Below are 13978 nucleotides of genomic sequence, written 5' to 3'. Positions count from 1 at the left end.
TATTTTTCCTTTATTTCTGAATCTATAAATCCATGTTGATCTTACTATATATTATGGATATATGTATTTCCTCATTTAAAATGTTCTTTGGCAAGGCCTGGAGGAATGGGTCAGTGGTGAAGATTATGTGCTGATCTTCCAAAAGACCTAAGTCCAATTTTCAACACTCATGTTAGATGGTCCAAAACCACTACCTTCAGGTAATCTGATGTTTTTCGCCTCCAATGTAGCCACATATACACGGCACACACGTGTATGTATACATACATACCATATACACACCACATATATGACTAAAAGTAAAACAATTCATCTCAACAAAATATTTCTCTCCCTGATTTTGTAGGTCTGCAATAATTTTCCTTCACTAATTGACTATTGTCCAGGAAGTCATCACACAGCATTAAAAAATGCTGAGTATATCAGAAATTACCTTTTGGAAAGAATAAAAGAGCACCAGGAATCACTGAATGTTGCAAACCCTCGGGACTTCATTGATTATTATCTGATTAAACTAAATCAGGTAAAATATTAATATAAATTTATTTTATTGTCTGAGCGTGTTGTGGTTTGTTGAACACTGAAATGTTTGTCAGAGATGGTTTATGCCATTATCATTTGAAAAACACTTTTAGTATTTATTATGTGTTGGGATGCACCATATGGATACTGATAATAAAAAGGGAATTTGTTAACTATAACACATTGTCTCTGTTCTTTAAAAATTGTAGCTGAGAACAGCAATACAAAGGGCAAGTAAGATGGGAAAAATTCTAATCAAGTAGAAAATAACCAACTATCAGTGGCACCATAAATGTGCATGTTGTGTGGCTAGAATTCCTGCATGTCTAGTGAGTTAAAATAGATTTGGCCATGTTGTTATTTTAAAAGGATAGAGGAGTTAGTTTCAGAAGAACTGAGTGATATACGAGAGGTATGTGGTGGGAAGAGAAGGTGTATGGAAGAATGAGGCTTTGAGTACAAGTTCAAGTTAATTTTTACAAAAGGGGTTAAGGATTGGTATCTATTAGGTATCCTGACATCATGAACTGCATTGGCATTGTGTAGTTTATTGAGAAGATAATTTTCCATTGAATTTTCTTGAAATTGAAAAATCCAGTTGAATCTAGATTATTGGGTTTGATTGTGGGCATTGATTATACTCCACTGGTCTTATGTGTAGTAATACTTAACAACCTGGCATCTGAGTGTCCTGATGTTGCTGGTTTTTTTTTGCCAGACTATTTTTCCTATTTTTTTACCTTTTATTTGATTTTTGGAGTTAGGGTTTCTCTGTGTAACAGTCCTATCTCTCCTGGAACTTGATTTGTAGTCCAGGCTAACCTCAAACTCACTGAGATCAGCCTGTCTCTGCTTCCCAAGTGCTGAGATTAAAAGCATGCACCATCATTGACTGGCTAGTTTGTAAGATATAGCTTATAGAATTAGTCCACTGAGTGTAAAGGGGTATCTCCAAATTCTTCCATTGTTCTTTATCATATCAAGAACATAGTTCTTCAATTTTATGTATGAATTTGTATATCCCAAGATTAGACCTGTCTCATATTCTTATTCTTATGGTTTTGAGAGGATAGAATACATAATGAATAAAATGTTTCATTTATGTTTTTAGGCATTTGAGTACAAAACTATATACATTTAAGTTCAGATAATCACATCATTGCATGAGTTAGGCTAGTTGGGAATTTAGGGTAAAATTGAAATTCATGAAAATCTGTGCCACAGTCTTTGAAATTATTTGTTAATTTTTTCTCTACTCTACATTCAAGAATCTTTGTTGGCAACAAAATAAAATAAAAATTTTGTTGAAGTCTTATTATTAAAAATCTTGCACATAAATAAAACATTATGCCAAACTAACTAGACAGAAAAATCTATACAACTCAAAAACTTCCATACAGTTAGAATAACCATTGGGAATGAATATTATGGAGTTTTACTTTAAATTTTACACTTTCTGTAATAAATATATAAATTTGTATGAAACTGTAGAGTCATTGTAATCAGATGTTCTGATAAAGAATTTATCAGATTATTCCATCAAATTATTCTTAGGCAAACCACAATCAACAATCAGAATTTACACTTGAAAATCTGGCAGTGACTGTGTTTGACCTGTTTGGTGCTGGGACAGAGACAACAAGCACAACACTGAGATATGCTTTACTGCTCCTGCTGAAGCACCCTGATGTCACAGGTGAGGGCACAGGTGGTGACCACAGTGTTCCTATAAGATGCTGGAAAGACTTTGCTAGTGCCCTGCGTGTTGTTTTTATTACTGAAGTCTCAGTCCTTCACATTCGCTGTAATAAACAGCACGACTATTAGAAAAAAAACTTTAAGAAAAACAATCAAGGCTGGAGAGATGGCTCAGAGGTTAAGAGCACTGGCTGCTCTTCCAGAGGTCCTGAGTTCAATTCCCAGCAACCTCATGGTGGCTCACAACCATCTATAATGAGATCTGGCGCCCTCCTCTGGCGTGCGGGCATATGGAGGCAGAATGTTGTAAACGTAATAAATAATCTTAAAAAAAATGAAAAACAATCAAATTCTGGTTAGTGTCCGAGATTTCTGGAGGGTAAACTGAAATAGGCATGACCAGTATATATTGTTCTGTGGATACATGTCTTTTTATTCTCAAGTTATGTTTTTAGGTTAACTAAAACCTTTTCGTTTCCTTCCCTCATTCTGATGAATCTAACTTTGGAATGGAGAAAAGAAAACTCTCCTCACTGAAGCCTAAGTAAAAAGTCTAGAATTTATTGAGTCTGGATTGGATAATATGTATTCTGAGAAGATTCCAAAAAATGTAGATTCTCTAGAAAGATTTTTGATTGATGTGGAAAATGTAGATTAAAAAATTTTGTCAATTCAGAAGTCCATTTCCTTAAACTGTTGTTGAACAATGATCTTTTCAACTGTACCAATAGTGTTTTCTTTAGCATTGTATTTTAAAACAGATTCAGTGGTCCAGCACATACAAAACACACCTTCCCTTTTGTGCCCAATACATGATAAAAGCACAAACATGAATCATATTTTTTGGATAGGAAGAGGTAACAACAAGCAGCCAAGAAGACTTCACCAAACTTCTGAAACATTATGAGGAATAAGAAAAATATAGAACAGGAAAGATGATGTTGAAACATTAATGTTAGATGAACATACATGTAGTACAACACACAAGCTGTGACTCTGTATCTACAGACCTGTAAAGATTCTGGTTCCAAAGCAATAGCAGCTTAAGAAGAAGAGAACAAAGTTGAATATAGGACACTGGACTTGCTGAGGTTCCTTTCCTATTCCCATTCAGCATGTCACACCCTTCCAGGAAAAGAAAATTCTTACAAGAAACTAAGGATAAGAAGCTCTTTACCTGATACATTGATGACTGACAGGGAATGAACAGTGCATAGGAATGAAAGCAGAGGCTGGCAGCATTTGAGTCCCAAAATTCTAGATCTCAGAGCCCCTTCTCTGCCTTGCTCCATGAATGTGAACAGTGGGGTCACTCATCCAGACAAAAGGAATACATTAGTGCCCCTTATTTTCCTTGTATTTACACAATGGATTGAAAGCACCCATCTAAGACACATATTCATGGTGTTTTCAGTACTGAGTAGAAGCATGGCACCCTTCAGGGAAATATTTGAGTCACACATAAACTTTTCTCTTGAGACTACCAGAATTCTTCTCAAGATCAGCTGGATTCTTATGTGCTTATAAAATAAAAGGCAGAAGAGTTAACCATTAGTTTGGTTCAATTTTCCATTTCTTCATGAAATTATAGAGATCACATTTTATCCTATTATGTGAAGTAAAGTAACAGGAAGTCATAGGATCCAGGAATCTGAATAGCAATTGTCGGAGGGTAAGAGTATCATAGAAGTTGTTGGGTACCACCTCAGGGAAGCTCCCAATTGAATATTTACCATGTGGGTGCTGTAGGTGTGAACATAGAAAGGAAATGAAAGGGAAACAAATGTAGTGTAATGGTGTTAATTGGGAACATATTCCCAGCGTTTCAAATTATCTACTTAAATTTCTAATATAATTATAACTCAAAAATTAAAAATTAAAAAACAAATAAAATGAATTTATTTATAAAAAGGCTGCTAATAATGGAAAGTAATCATGTTTTTATGATAATTAATAATATTTATGTAATTGAAATTAAGCTAACATTGAATATTGGTATCACAAAGCATTGTAATCCAAACTGCTAGTTTTTTCCTTTTAGTGAAAATGATTTTTCTAACATAATATATCACGATTATGGTTTCTTCTCCCTTTACTCCTTCCTGAAATTTCCCACCTTTTCTCACATCCAGAGATATCCTTATTTTCTGCTTCTCATTCGAAAACAAGCAGCTTTCTAGAGAATAATATATAAAATAATTGAATGTAATAGATAGAATATGACAAAACAAAAATAATACATTAGAATTAGACAAAAGAAAGGGAAAGAACACAAGAGAAGGCATAGGAAACATAAACCCTTTTGCACATCAAAGAATCCCATAATAAAGTAAACTGGAAGCCATTATGTAATGCAAAGGACCTATTGCATACCTGTGCAGACTCTCTTAATGTTGCCTTGGTCTCCATGAGTTCATATATCCTTTGATTATTTTTATTTTAGAGAGATTTGTATTCTCAATACCCTCCATCCCCTCTGGTTCTTGCACTCTTTTGCTTCCTATTACACAGCGTTCCTTGAGCCCCGAGGAGAGGAATTTGATGGAGACATTCCATTTAGGAATATGTATTCTGAGATCTTTCACTCTCTGCATAATGCCTGTTTGAGGGTCTCTGTACTTGTTGCTCTCTGTTTCAGGATGAATATTCTCTAAAGATGACTGAGCAAGACACTGATCTGATCTATGAGTATAGCAGAATGTCATTAGGAATCATTTCATTGCTTTTTTATGTTTTGTTGTTTATGCTGTTTTTTTAAAAGAAGTATTTGGTTCTATTATAGGTCTCAGGCCTATCTAATCTCCCATTATGGCCACCAAAGCAATTTCAGGAATGGGTTTGATATCATGGAGTGAGTCTTAAGTCAGATAAGTTCCTGTGCCACTATTCCCCCAGCTTATCTTGCAGGCAAGTCACCATTGTTGATCAAAGGGTTTGTGGCTAGGTTAGTGGTTTTGTTTTTCTTTTGGCAGTAAGCAGAGCATATTCCTCTACCAAAGATCCTGGAACATATGGGTAAAGGCTCTCTGAGGACATTTACTTGAATTCTCCATGTTCGCAGAGTTGTATAGGTGTTGGTTCAGCAATGAGACCTTGCTGTCAGTTTATGGAGAGCAACCTACTATCTTGACAATAGCCTGGGTTATTTGGAGATTTCCTGGGAACTCCTTTGACCAACCACTCAATTAGAAATAACCCAATGTTGGTATTGAAAATTTCATTTGGTAAAAAGTGTTGTTCAGTTGGGGTTCTGCCTCCCCATTACTTGGCTATATCATTAGATCACCTTTATATATGTTTCAGATGCCATGATTCATGAGGTCCAGAGATTCATCAGCCTCATCCCTATACACACACACACACACACACACACACACATATATATATATGAAATTTCTGTTGCATTAAGATTCCATATATTACATCAAGTGATGCTGAATTTTAGATGTCTCTACCTGTATTCACTCCCCAATACCTGCCTCTCTTCCCTACTTAAGGCTTGATTCAAACATCACCATAAACACCTATTCTATCTCCCTTCCTAACAAGATCTATCTGTACTTCATACTCCCTTACTTTACACCTAACCTCAGTAGTTCTACAGGTTGTAGCTTTGTTATCATTGATTTAACAGCAATGTCCATGTTTAACAGCAATGTCCATCTTTGTGTGGTATGGGAAGTCCTTCTGTATATGTGGTACTTTTATTGCTTAATGAATAAAGAAGCCATTTTGGGCCTGTAATAGGGTAGAATAGAGCTAGGCGGGGAGGACACAACTGAATGCTGGGAAGAAGAAGGCAGAGTCAGGGAGATGCCAGATAGCCCCGACATGTTGGACAGACACTTGCTGGTAAGCCACAGTCATGTGGTGCTATGCAGAGTAACAGAAACGGGTTATATTAAGATGTTAGAGCTAGTCAATAAGAAGCTAAAGCTAATATGCAAAGCAGTGATTTAATTAATATAATTTCTGTGTGATTATTTTGGGGCTGAGCAGCCATGTGATTATTTGGGGAATGAACTAGCAGCTTCCTACAACAAATTTTCACTTCAACATATTGTAGCTAAATTCACTTAATCCTGTGAGGACTTGCAAAGGAATTCTAGACATAAAAAATAAAGTTTAGGTACATTCTTTGGGGGGATGGGCTCTGCTTGCTGGCAGCATGCCACAGCTTCTTTAAAAGAGGTCTTCCTGATTCAACAGTAGCAAAAGAAAAAAAGAATCATGCAGTTTTGGAATGGCAGCTTCCTGGGCTGTGCTGCCAGCAGAAACTCTGACTCTTTCAGGAGGTCTGGCTATGGAGCATTTAAATGGGGTTTGTGAACAGAGAGCTGCAATTTGCTTAATGGCATCACAGGCCTACTGCAACCCGACCCTAGATCTAGGGCAGAGAGAATGTCTCTCAGAGGCAATGAAGGAACCCCTGATATGTTGAACTGGGTGGAAACAAAAGCCAAGCAGCCTTAGTCCTAATAATGTTGCTTAACATTTTAAGAAGCACTCCTTGACAGAAAAGTATATCAGATACACAGTAGGATAGATTCATACATAAAAGACATTTAAAAAGACATCTAAATAAGACACAGCGTGTTTAAAAAAATGTATGTAGACTTGGGAGAGAAAGGAAAAAGAGTACAGAGAGTTATAAAAGGAAGTAAATGGTTTATAAAGAAATAAAACAATGTCTTTAAAGAGACAGAGAACAGACAATCATACATTAAAAAGTAAACATAATAAAACAAATATTAAACTTGTAGAAAAAGCAATAGAGTAAGAAAAATAAGTCATTTAGCTCAGCCAGAGACAGATGCTAGACAGAACCTTGTCGGTAAGCCACAGCCATGTAGCAATACACAGATTAATAGAAATGTGTTAAATTAAGATGTAAGAGCTAGCCAATGAGAAACTAGAGCTTATAGGCCAAGCAATGATTTAATTACTACAGTTTCTGTGTGATTGTTTAGAGTCTGGGCAGCTGATAAACAAACAAGCAGCCTCCTACAACTTTTGTAGGTCTGGGCTATTTTTTTTCCAGTTCCATCATTTACCTAAGAATTTTATAATTTTATTCATTTATAATGGCAGAGTAGCACTCTATTGTATAAATGTGCCCCATTAAAAAACTCTTCCTCTGTTTTTGTGCACAATATTATTTCTATTTTCTGACTCTTATGAATAGAAGAACAATGAACACGGTTGAGCAAGGGTGTCTGTGATAGGATGCCACAACTCTTAGGTGTCTGCTCAAGAGAAGTGTAGCTGTATCTTGAGGTAGATTGATTCCCTTCTTCCTCAGTTACGGTCACACTGATTATATATGTATATGTACATATATATGTATATATATATGTGTGTATATATATATATATATATATATATATATATATATATATATATATATAATTTGGCTGTATGGGTTTGCTCTCCCTCCAAAAATGCAAAAGGGTTTCCCTTTATCCATGTCTTTGCCGTCATGAGCTGTCACTTTTTCAAAAATTGATTTTCAGCATTCTGATGTTTGTAAGCTGAAACCTCAAAGTAGTTTTGATATGCATTTCCCTGATGACTAAGGCTTTCAAACAGTTTTCTAAGCTCCTCTCAGCAATTTGAATTTCATCTTTGAGAATTCTCTGCTTAGATATGCACCCCATTTATTAACCAGGTTGTTTGTTTTCTTGATATCTCATTTTTTTGAATTCTTTATATATTTTAGATCTTAGCCCTCTATTGAATGTGTAGTTGCTAAAAATATTTTCCCACTCTATAGCCTGCCATTTAGTTCTAATGATGGTATTTTTTTCCATGAAGAAACTTTTTAGTTTTATGAGGTTCCAATATGCTATTGTTAATGAAGTGAGGGGAAACGAGAAGAGTGTATGTGTGGTGTGTAGCTTGTATTTGTTTATGTAGATGATGAGATGTAGCTGAAATTTCATTTTCAATATCTGATTGTCATAAAAGTTGTGTGTATGTGGGCATATAAGAAATAGTATGATGTTGGATTTCCCCTCTGTATGCTGAGAATATGTTTTATTACCAAATAGACTACTAGGCCTATGACACGTCAAAATATAGCAGGAAGGAAATCCAAGAAAGATAGAGAAAGAAAGAAGGCAGAGTCAGGCAAATGCCATAAACTTCTGAAGGAGAAAGACGCTTGAACCTTACTGGCAGGCCACAACCTGATGGTGATATGCAGATTAATAGAAGTGGGTTAATTAAGATGTAAAACATAGCTAGGAAAACACCTAAGCTGTTGACCAGTGTTGTAATTAATAGAGTTTCTGTGTAAATATTCGAGTGTGGGAACAAACATGAAGAATCTTTCAAATTGGACACATCCAACACACATATTCATAAATATATATACAATAGAATGTGATTGTAAGAGAATATTGTATTTAGGTAGAGATTTAGCATCTGACTTCTAATGTCCTTTACCATAGACTAAAGTGTTTTGAAGAATTATATTGTTTTATTTGATCTTTTTAATTATTTATACTTTATTTGCTGTTACAGCTACTAAATAAAAAATATCCTGATCTATCATAATATCTGTAGAGGATAATGATATAAATCCACAACACAGCATTTCTGTATAAATATATGTATAAACACTTTATCCACGAATGAAAAATGCACATTTACACTTATTTTGGAACACCTGCATTGTGCTGTGTATGGCCTAAGATTGTGCCAAAAATGTTACTTTTCTCCTATTTCCCTTTGCCACTGTGATCAAATAGCTAAAGTCCAGGAAGAGATTCACCGTGTGGTTGGCAGAAACCGCAGCCCCTGCATGCAGGACAGGAGCCACATGCCCTATACAGATGCCATGATTCATGAGGTCCAGAGATTCATCAGCCTCATCCCCATCAACCTGCCCCATGCAGTAACCTGTGACATTAAATTCAGGAACTACATCATCCCCAAGGTGAGCTTGTCTCTTCCCTGCTGCACCTCTGTGCTCTTGATGCTCGCGGGTTCACAGTGTTGTTACAGTCCTCTGAGTTATCTGGTGCTGCTGATGGCCTATACTGCTTCACGATGAGAGGGGCAGCTCTACTGCAGGTACAGATATAACTGGTAATGACACTCCCACATTTGCTCTCTCTTCCAAATACTGTTTGGCAAGGTTTAGGCATCTCTGTTTGAAGGTCAACATTTTGTCAATTTTCCAAAAGACTTTTCTGACTTTTTATCAATATGAGAAAAAAAAAATCTCCAAATTGGAAAGAATTGATATGCTGGATTCAACTCATCAATAAAGTTATGTCATTCAATCATTTATTTGTGATATTTATTTCTCTGCCCTGTTTCTTTTCATTGATGGAGTCTGTAAACATTTCAGAGGTCTCCTAAATGGTGAGTATCTTTCTGTTATTATCTCTCTAGTGCCGATTCTGCTTTTCTTTCCATTAGCTCAATAGAATCAATTTATGTAATCATTCTGTTGTTTGTAATCTTATCTGAACATAGGAGTTTTATTATTTCTAATAATGTGTCTGTAAATGTTTGTGAAATTGAAGGTGTATGTGGGCTAATACTTTTCTATATACTTTTCATATTCCTGTGTTCTTAGTTTATCTTCAGTACGATGAATTGCAAGATGGTGATGAACAAAACTGTTTGCAATGAACATTTCTTATCTCATTTCTGATTACGATGAAGGATAGTGACTTTAATATCTCTTTATCAATTTGAAGACCTAGGGTACACTGATAGTTGTATAGATCAGATGAAAAATTTTGATCTGATTTATTTAATTATATATGAGATACTTTACTGTGGAGCCAATTATGTTTGAGCATGACCCAGGAACATAGATATTCACTTTGAGAATTTTATTCACAAAAGTCTGTATATTATTTTAAAAATTGCTCTTTATGCCCATTTATGGTTCTATGTATTGAATACTTTTGATCACAGACTGTATATGGTATAAACACATATGTATAATGGATTTCTCCACTACACATTGCTTATGACTTCTAGTTTAAGAAAATTCTCTTCATAGTTTTTTCTTCTTCAATTTGTTCTATTCTATTTTTATCAAAACCAAGCTTTTGCCTTAAAAAGGAGTTTAAATTGATTCCTGATGTCATTATGTTTGTGCTTATTTCTGTTGCAAATTAGTGCTATTTTGAAGATATCACAAATTGCAGCTGAAAAATGTAGAATTTTATAGTAATAATTTCATTCATAAAGCATGACATTGGTTTCTCCTGGGAATCTTCTTTTTTGGGGGAGGGTAGAGTGGGGCAAAATGATACTGGTAAGGTTCTAGTTACTAAAATCATGTGCTGACGATAGAACTTACTTCTCCAACTGGTTGTAGGTTTTCTGTATGATAACAGACTTAGGTTAGTTTATCTGTTTGGATAAGGGACATTCTCAAGGTAAGACTGCTGAGGTCTTTGGTTAACATACAGAACTTGGTTAAGTTTGCATACTTAGAGATAACTAAATAATAAGTATAACAAAGGTCAAAATAGGAATGGCACATTTACTCATATCTTCTTTGGCTTTAAAGCCTAGTTTGAGGTGAGTTTTGTATCAGCTAAACTTATACTCCATCATCACTCTCCTTCAGGTTCATGACATGACAGGTTTCTTTGGGATGTAATCAACTAGAATATTCTATTCTTGTACTTTATGAAACAACCAAGTTGATTGTACATTCTGAGAAATAGGATAAATGATTTCTTAGATGAAATAGAGTCTCTGATCTCATCAAAGCAAATAGGACAAGAAGGAACTGATGATCTTTGCCATATTCTGGCAGATTTCAGCCTTTCTAGGCCAAGAAGATTGTGCTGCCCCTTCAGAAACTCTCATTGCAGCAGAGTAGCAGTCACAGTTAACATGTAAACAAATGATTATGAATATACTATGTTCAATGCTTGGTGACACTAGAACTTAATTTTCACATAATTTACATACATCATTAATGGTCTTTTTAGTTTTAAAACTTTAGGCATATTTAGATAAACTGCTTTCTAATATATGTTGGCAGCCTTGAAACAGATTTTTAGTCCACATTCCTAGAAACTTTGAAATGATATGAGGTTAGTTTTTCTACTAGTTAAAGAGAACTTGCTGCACCAGCTCCCTGTAGTTTCTGTGTCTTCAGAAGTTTTATTGATTTAGCTGTCACCAGATCATCTTACCTTCATCATACTTTGTTTTATTTTATCGTCTCCCTCTTCTCCCCATTCCATTCCTCTTTTTTTCTCCCAAATAGTCTTCATTTAGCATTTCTGAAACACACATATATATTTATGCATATATATGCATTTCTATATTTATGTTTGTATATCAAATAGACAAATTATATACAAGACTGAACTCATCTATTTTTGTACATAGCATTGCATCTTCTTTCTTATAATATAAATACAAAGATTCTATAAGTGAGAGAAAAGGAGTAGTCTTTGTTTTTCTAAATCTTCCTTTTTGTACTTAATGAATCGTCTCCTATTTTGTTCAAAACACTCAATGAATTGTTCTACTTATAACCGGATTCACATGAAGGGTATGTAGACATATGTGATGAAGTAGAGCAGTCGGTGTTCAGAGAAGCAAGAGTTCAATCTAAAGGAAAAGGAGAAGACTCAGAAGTTTTAGTCCAAGTACTCCTGTGAACGTCATTGAAGTCACATCAGCTACAACACTGTGACTGACTTCCTCCCTGCTGCTTCCTGCTCTGCCTGTTGAAATGTCCCTACTGTTCTTTGTACTTCATCCCAACTATGGAGCAGAAGGTGAACCTGGGTATTTTCCTGATTTGTCTTAGCTCTATGATTTGTTTTTAACTTTATTTGTTTTGATGTGTTGTTATAGGGAACAACGGTAATAACATCACTGACATCAGTGCTGAATGACAGCAAGGAATTTCCCAACCCAGAGATATTTGACCCTGGCCACTTTCTAGATAAGAATGGAAATTTTAAGAAAAGTGACTACTTCGTGCCATTTTCAACAGGTAATAGAAATTCATTTCCGTGCATGCAGGGACATGAGGATCTGTCGGGACTTACATAGTGGCTCCCTAATGGCCAAAGATTAGGAGTATGACTTTCGGTGTTTATGCATGTCATGATAAAGAGATTTCTTCTTTGTCAGGTTATGAAAGTAAGTCTTTAATTGTTAATCCACTGTTCAAAACTCAGAAAGCTGGAGTACACTGTGTTTGTATTCTTCCTTTAGCTACATCACAGAAATACCAAAGAAAGCAAAGGCCCTTTACACTTTACTCACTGTGAAAATGGAGACGTCATAATTTACATTCAGGTCTTCTCTGCTGTGTTACTCACCTCCATGCTCAACTATGTAATTACAAGTCTCCAAAAATACCAAAAGTTACTGAAGCATCCCAGGTGCACTTGGTAAACACACAAATGTATAATGCTTAAATTTTAGTTAAAGTAGGCCAATGATAAAGACTCCCAGATCTCTGGGTTATTAGAGATATCAGTACATTTATCTCTCCAACTTGATATATTAGTGCAAAAAATGGAACAGCATTCTAATAAATGATTCCCTAGTTGCCTCAAAATTCGTGGGTTGTGGAGAATCATAAGAAGAAATCACTTATCATTAATAGAATTTCATGAATAGATCAGAGAGTTATTTTTGACAATTAACACAGAATTCCCCCTCAGTCCCCTAGGCAGCCTGATTACAGATGTGAATAACTACAGCTAGTTAAAAAGTATTTTTGAACAATGTATTTCTTAATAGTATAGGTTAACTGAGAAACAATTATGTTCCACATTTTTCTATTTGCCGAATTAATTGTTCTTTCATGCAGCCAAACATCTATCCATCCACCTAAAACTTACCCTTCATTCATAGTCTCAGTTACAAATGCAGTGATTCTCAAATTTGCAAATGAGAATAGTAATCTTTGATTTCATCCCCCCTAGGAAAACGAATTTGTGCAGGAGAGGGTCTGGCACGAATGGAGCTGTTTCTGTTTCTCACCACCATTTTACAGAACTTTAAGCTGAAATCGCTAGTTAATACTAAGGATATTGATACCACCCCAGTGTTCAATGGATTTGCCTCTGTGCCACCCCAATACCAGCTCTGCTTTATTCCTGTCTAAAGAAGAGCAGATTGCCTAGCCCAAGCCGTATTGTTTTCTGCAGTTTTCCTCTAGACCTTATTCACCTCCTTCCCCATCAGGGACAAAATGTCCTTCCCTCCTCTCATGTTTCCCATTCTGTCACTTCCCAGGAAACCCCTGTTAACCGTTTGGCAACTTGTTGAATCACAGTAGAAATATATTGCTATATTCTATTCTCTGCAACTGTGTTATTATTCCTTTTGCTAACGTGTATCTGGTCTTTAATTAAAATAAAACTTCACTGCAAATAATGTAATAAGAGAATCCATGGTCATTTTCTTCTATATATTTTCAGTAATCAATAAGTTTGAATTGTGCACCCGTTCTTACTTGCTTACAGTTTAGGTAAGAAGTGAAATAAAATAGAGTTCCCAACACATCATGTTGGTCCAAATATCATGAAGCGTAGAGAATGTAAGAGTGAATGCTAGAGAGATATTTCATTCACTGAAGTGCTTGCCCTTTAAACCTGAAGACATGGTGGTGTGTTCTTGTACCAATACTGTGTAAACAGAACAAGAGATCCCGGGACCTTGCTAGGCATTCAATCCTGCCTAATTAGTGAGCCCTGCTCCCAATGTTATAACCTGTCTCTGAAAACAAACTTGTCAGCTCCCGAGA

The 13978-nt window shown here is 35.5% G+C and overlaps 1 protein-coding gene across 3 annotated transcripts in view; it reads left to right on the top strand.

Moving 5' to 3' along the window:
* LOC130879177 (cytochrome P450 2C25-like) overlaps positions 1–13593 on the top strand; it is a 29456-nt gene extending 15863 nt beyond the window's left edge. For all 3 annotated transcript variants that reach the window (XM_057777391.1, XM_057777389.1, XM_057777390.1), the window contains 5 exons: positions 347–523; positions 2077–2218; positions 8973–9160; positions 12070–12211; positions 13155–13593. In XM_057777391.1, coding sequence (XP_057633374.1) covers positions 347–523; positions 2077–2218; positions 8973–9160; positions 12070–12211; positions 13155–13336 — 831 coding nt within the window. In that variant the 3' untranslated portion in view covers positions 13337–13593. The remainder of the gene's footprint in view (positions 1–346; positions 524–2076; positions 2219–8972; positions 9161–12069; positions 12212–13154) is intronic.
* The last annotated feature ends 385 nt before the right edge of the window (positions 13594–13978 follow it).

This window comes from Chionomys nivalis, chromosome 8 (assembly GCF_950005125.1).
Source record: "Chionomys nivalis chromosome 8, mChiNiv1.1, whole genome shotgun sequence".
NCBI lineage: Eukaryota > Metazoa > Chordata > Mammalia > Rodentia > Cricetidae > Chionomys > Chionomys nivalis.
This window is presented reverse-complemented; position numbering and strand designations above follow the sequence as displayed.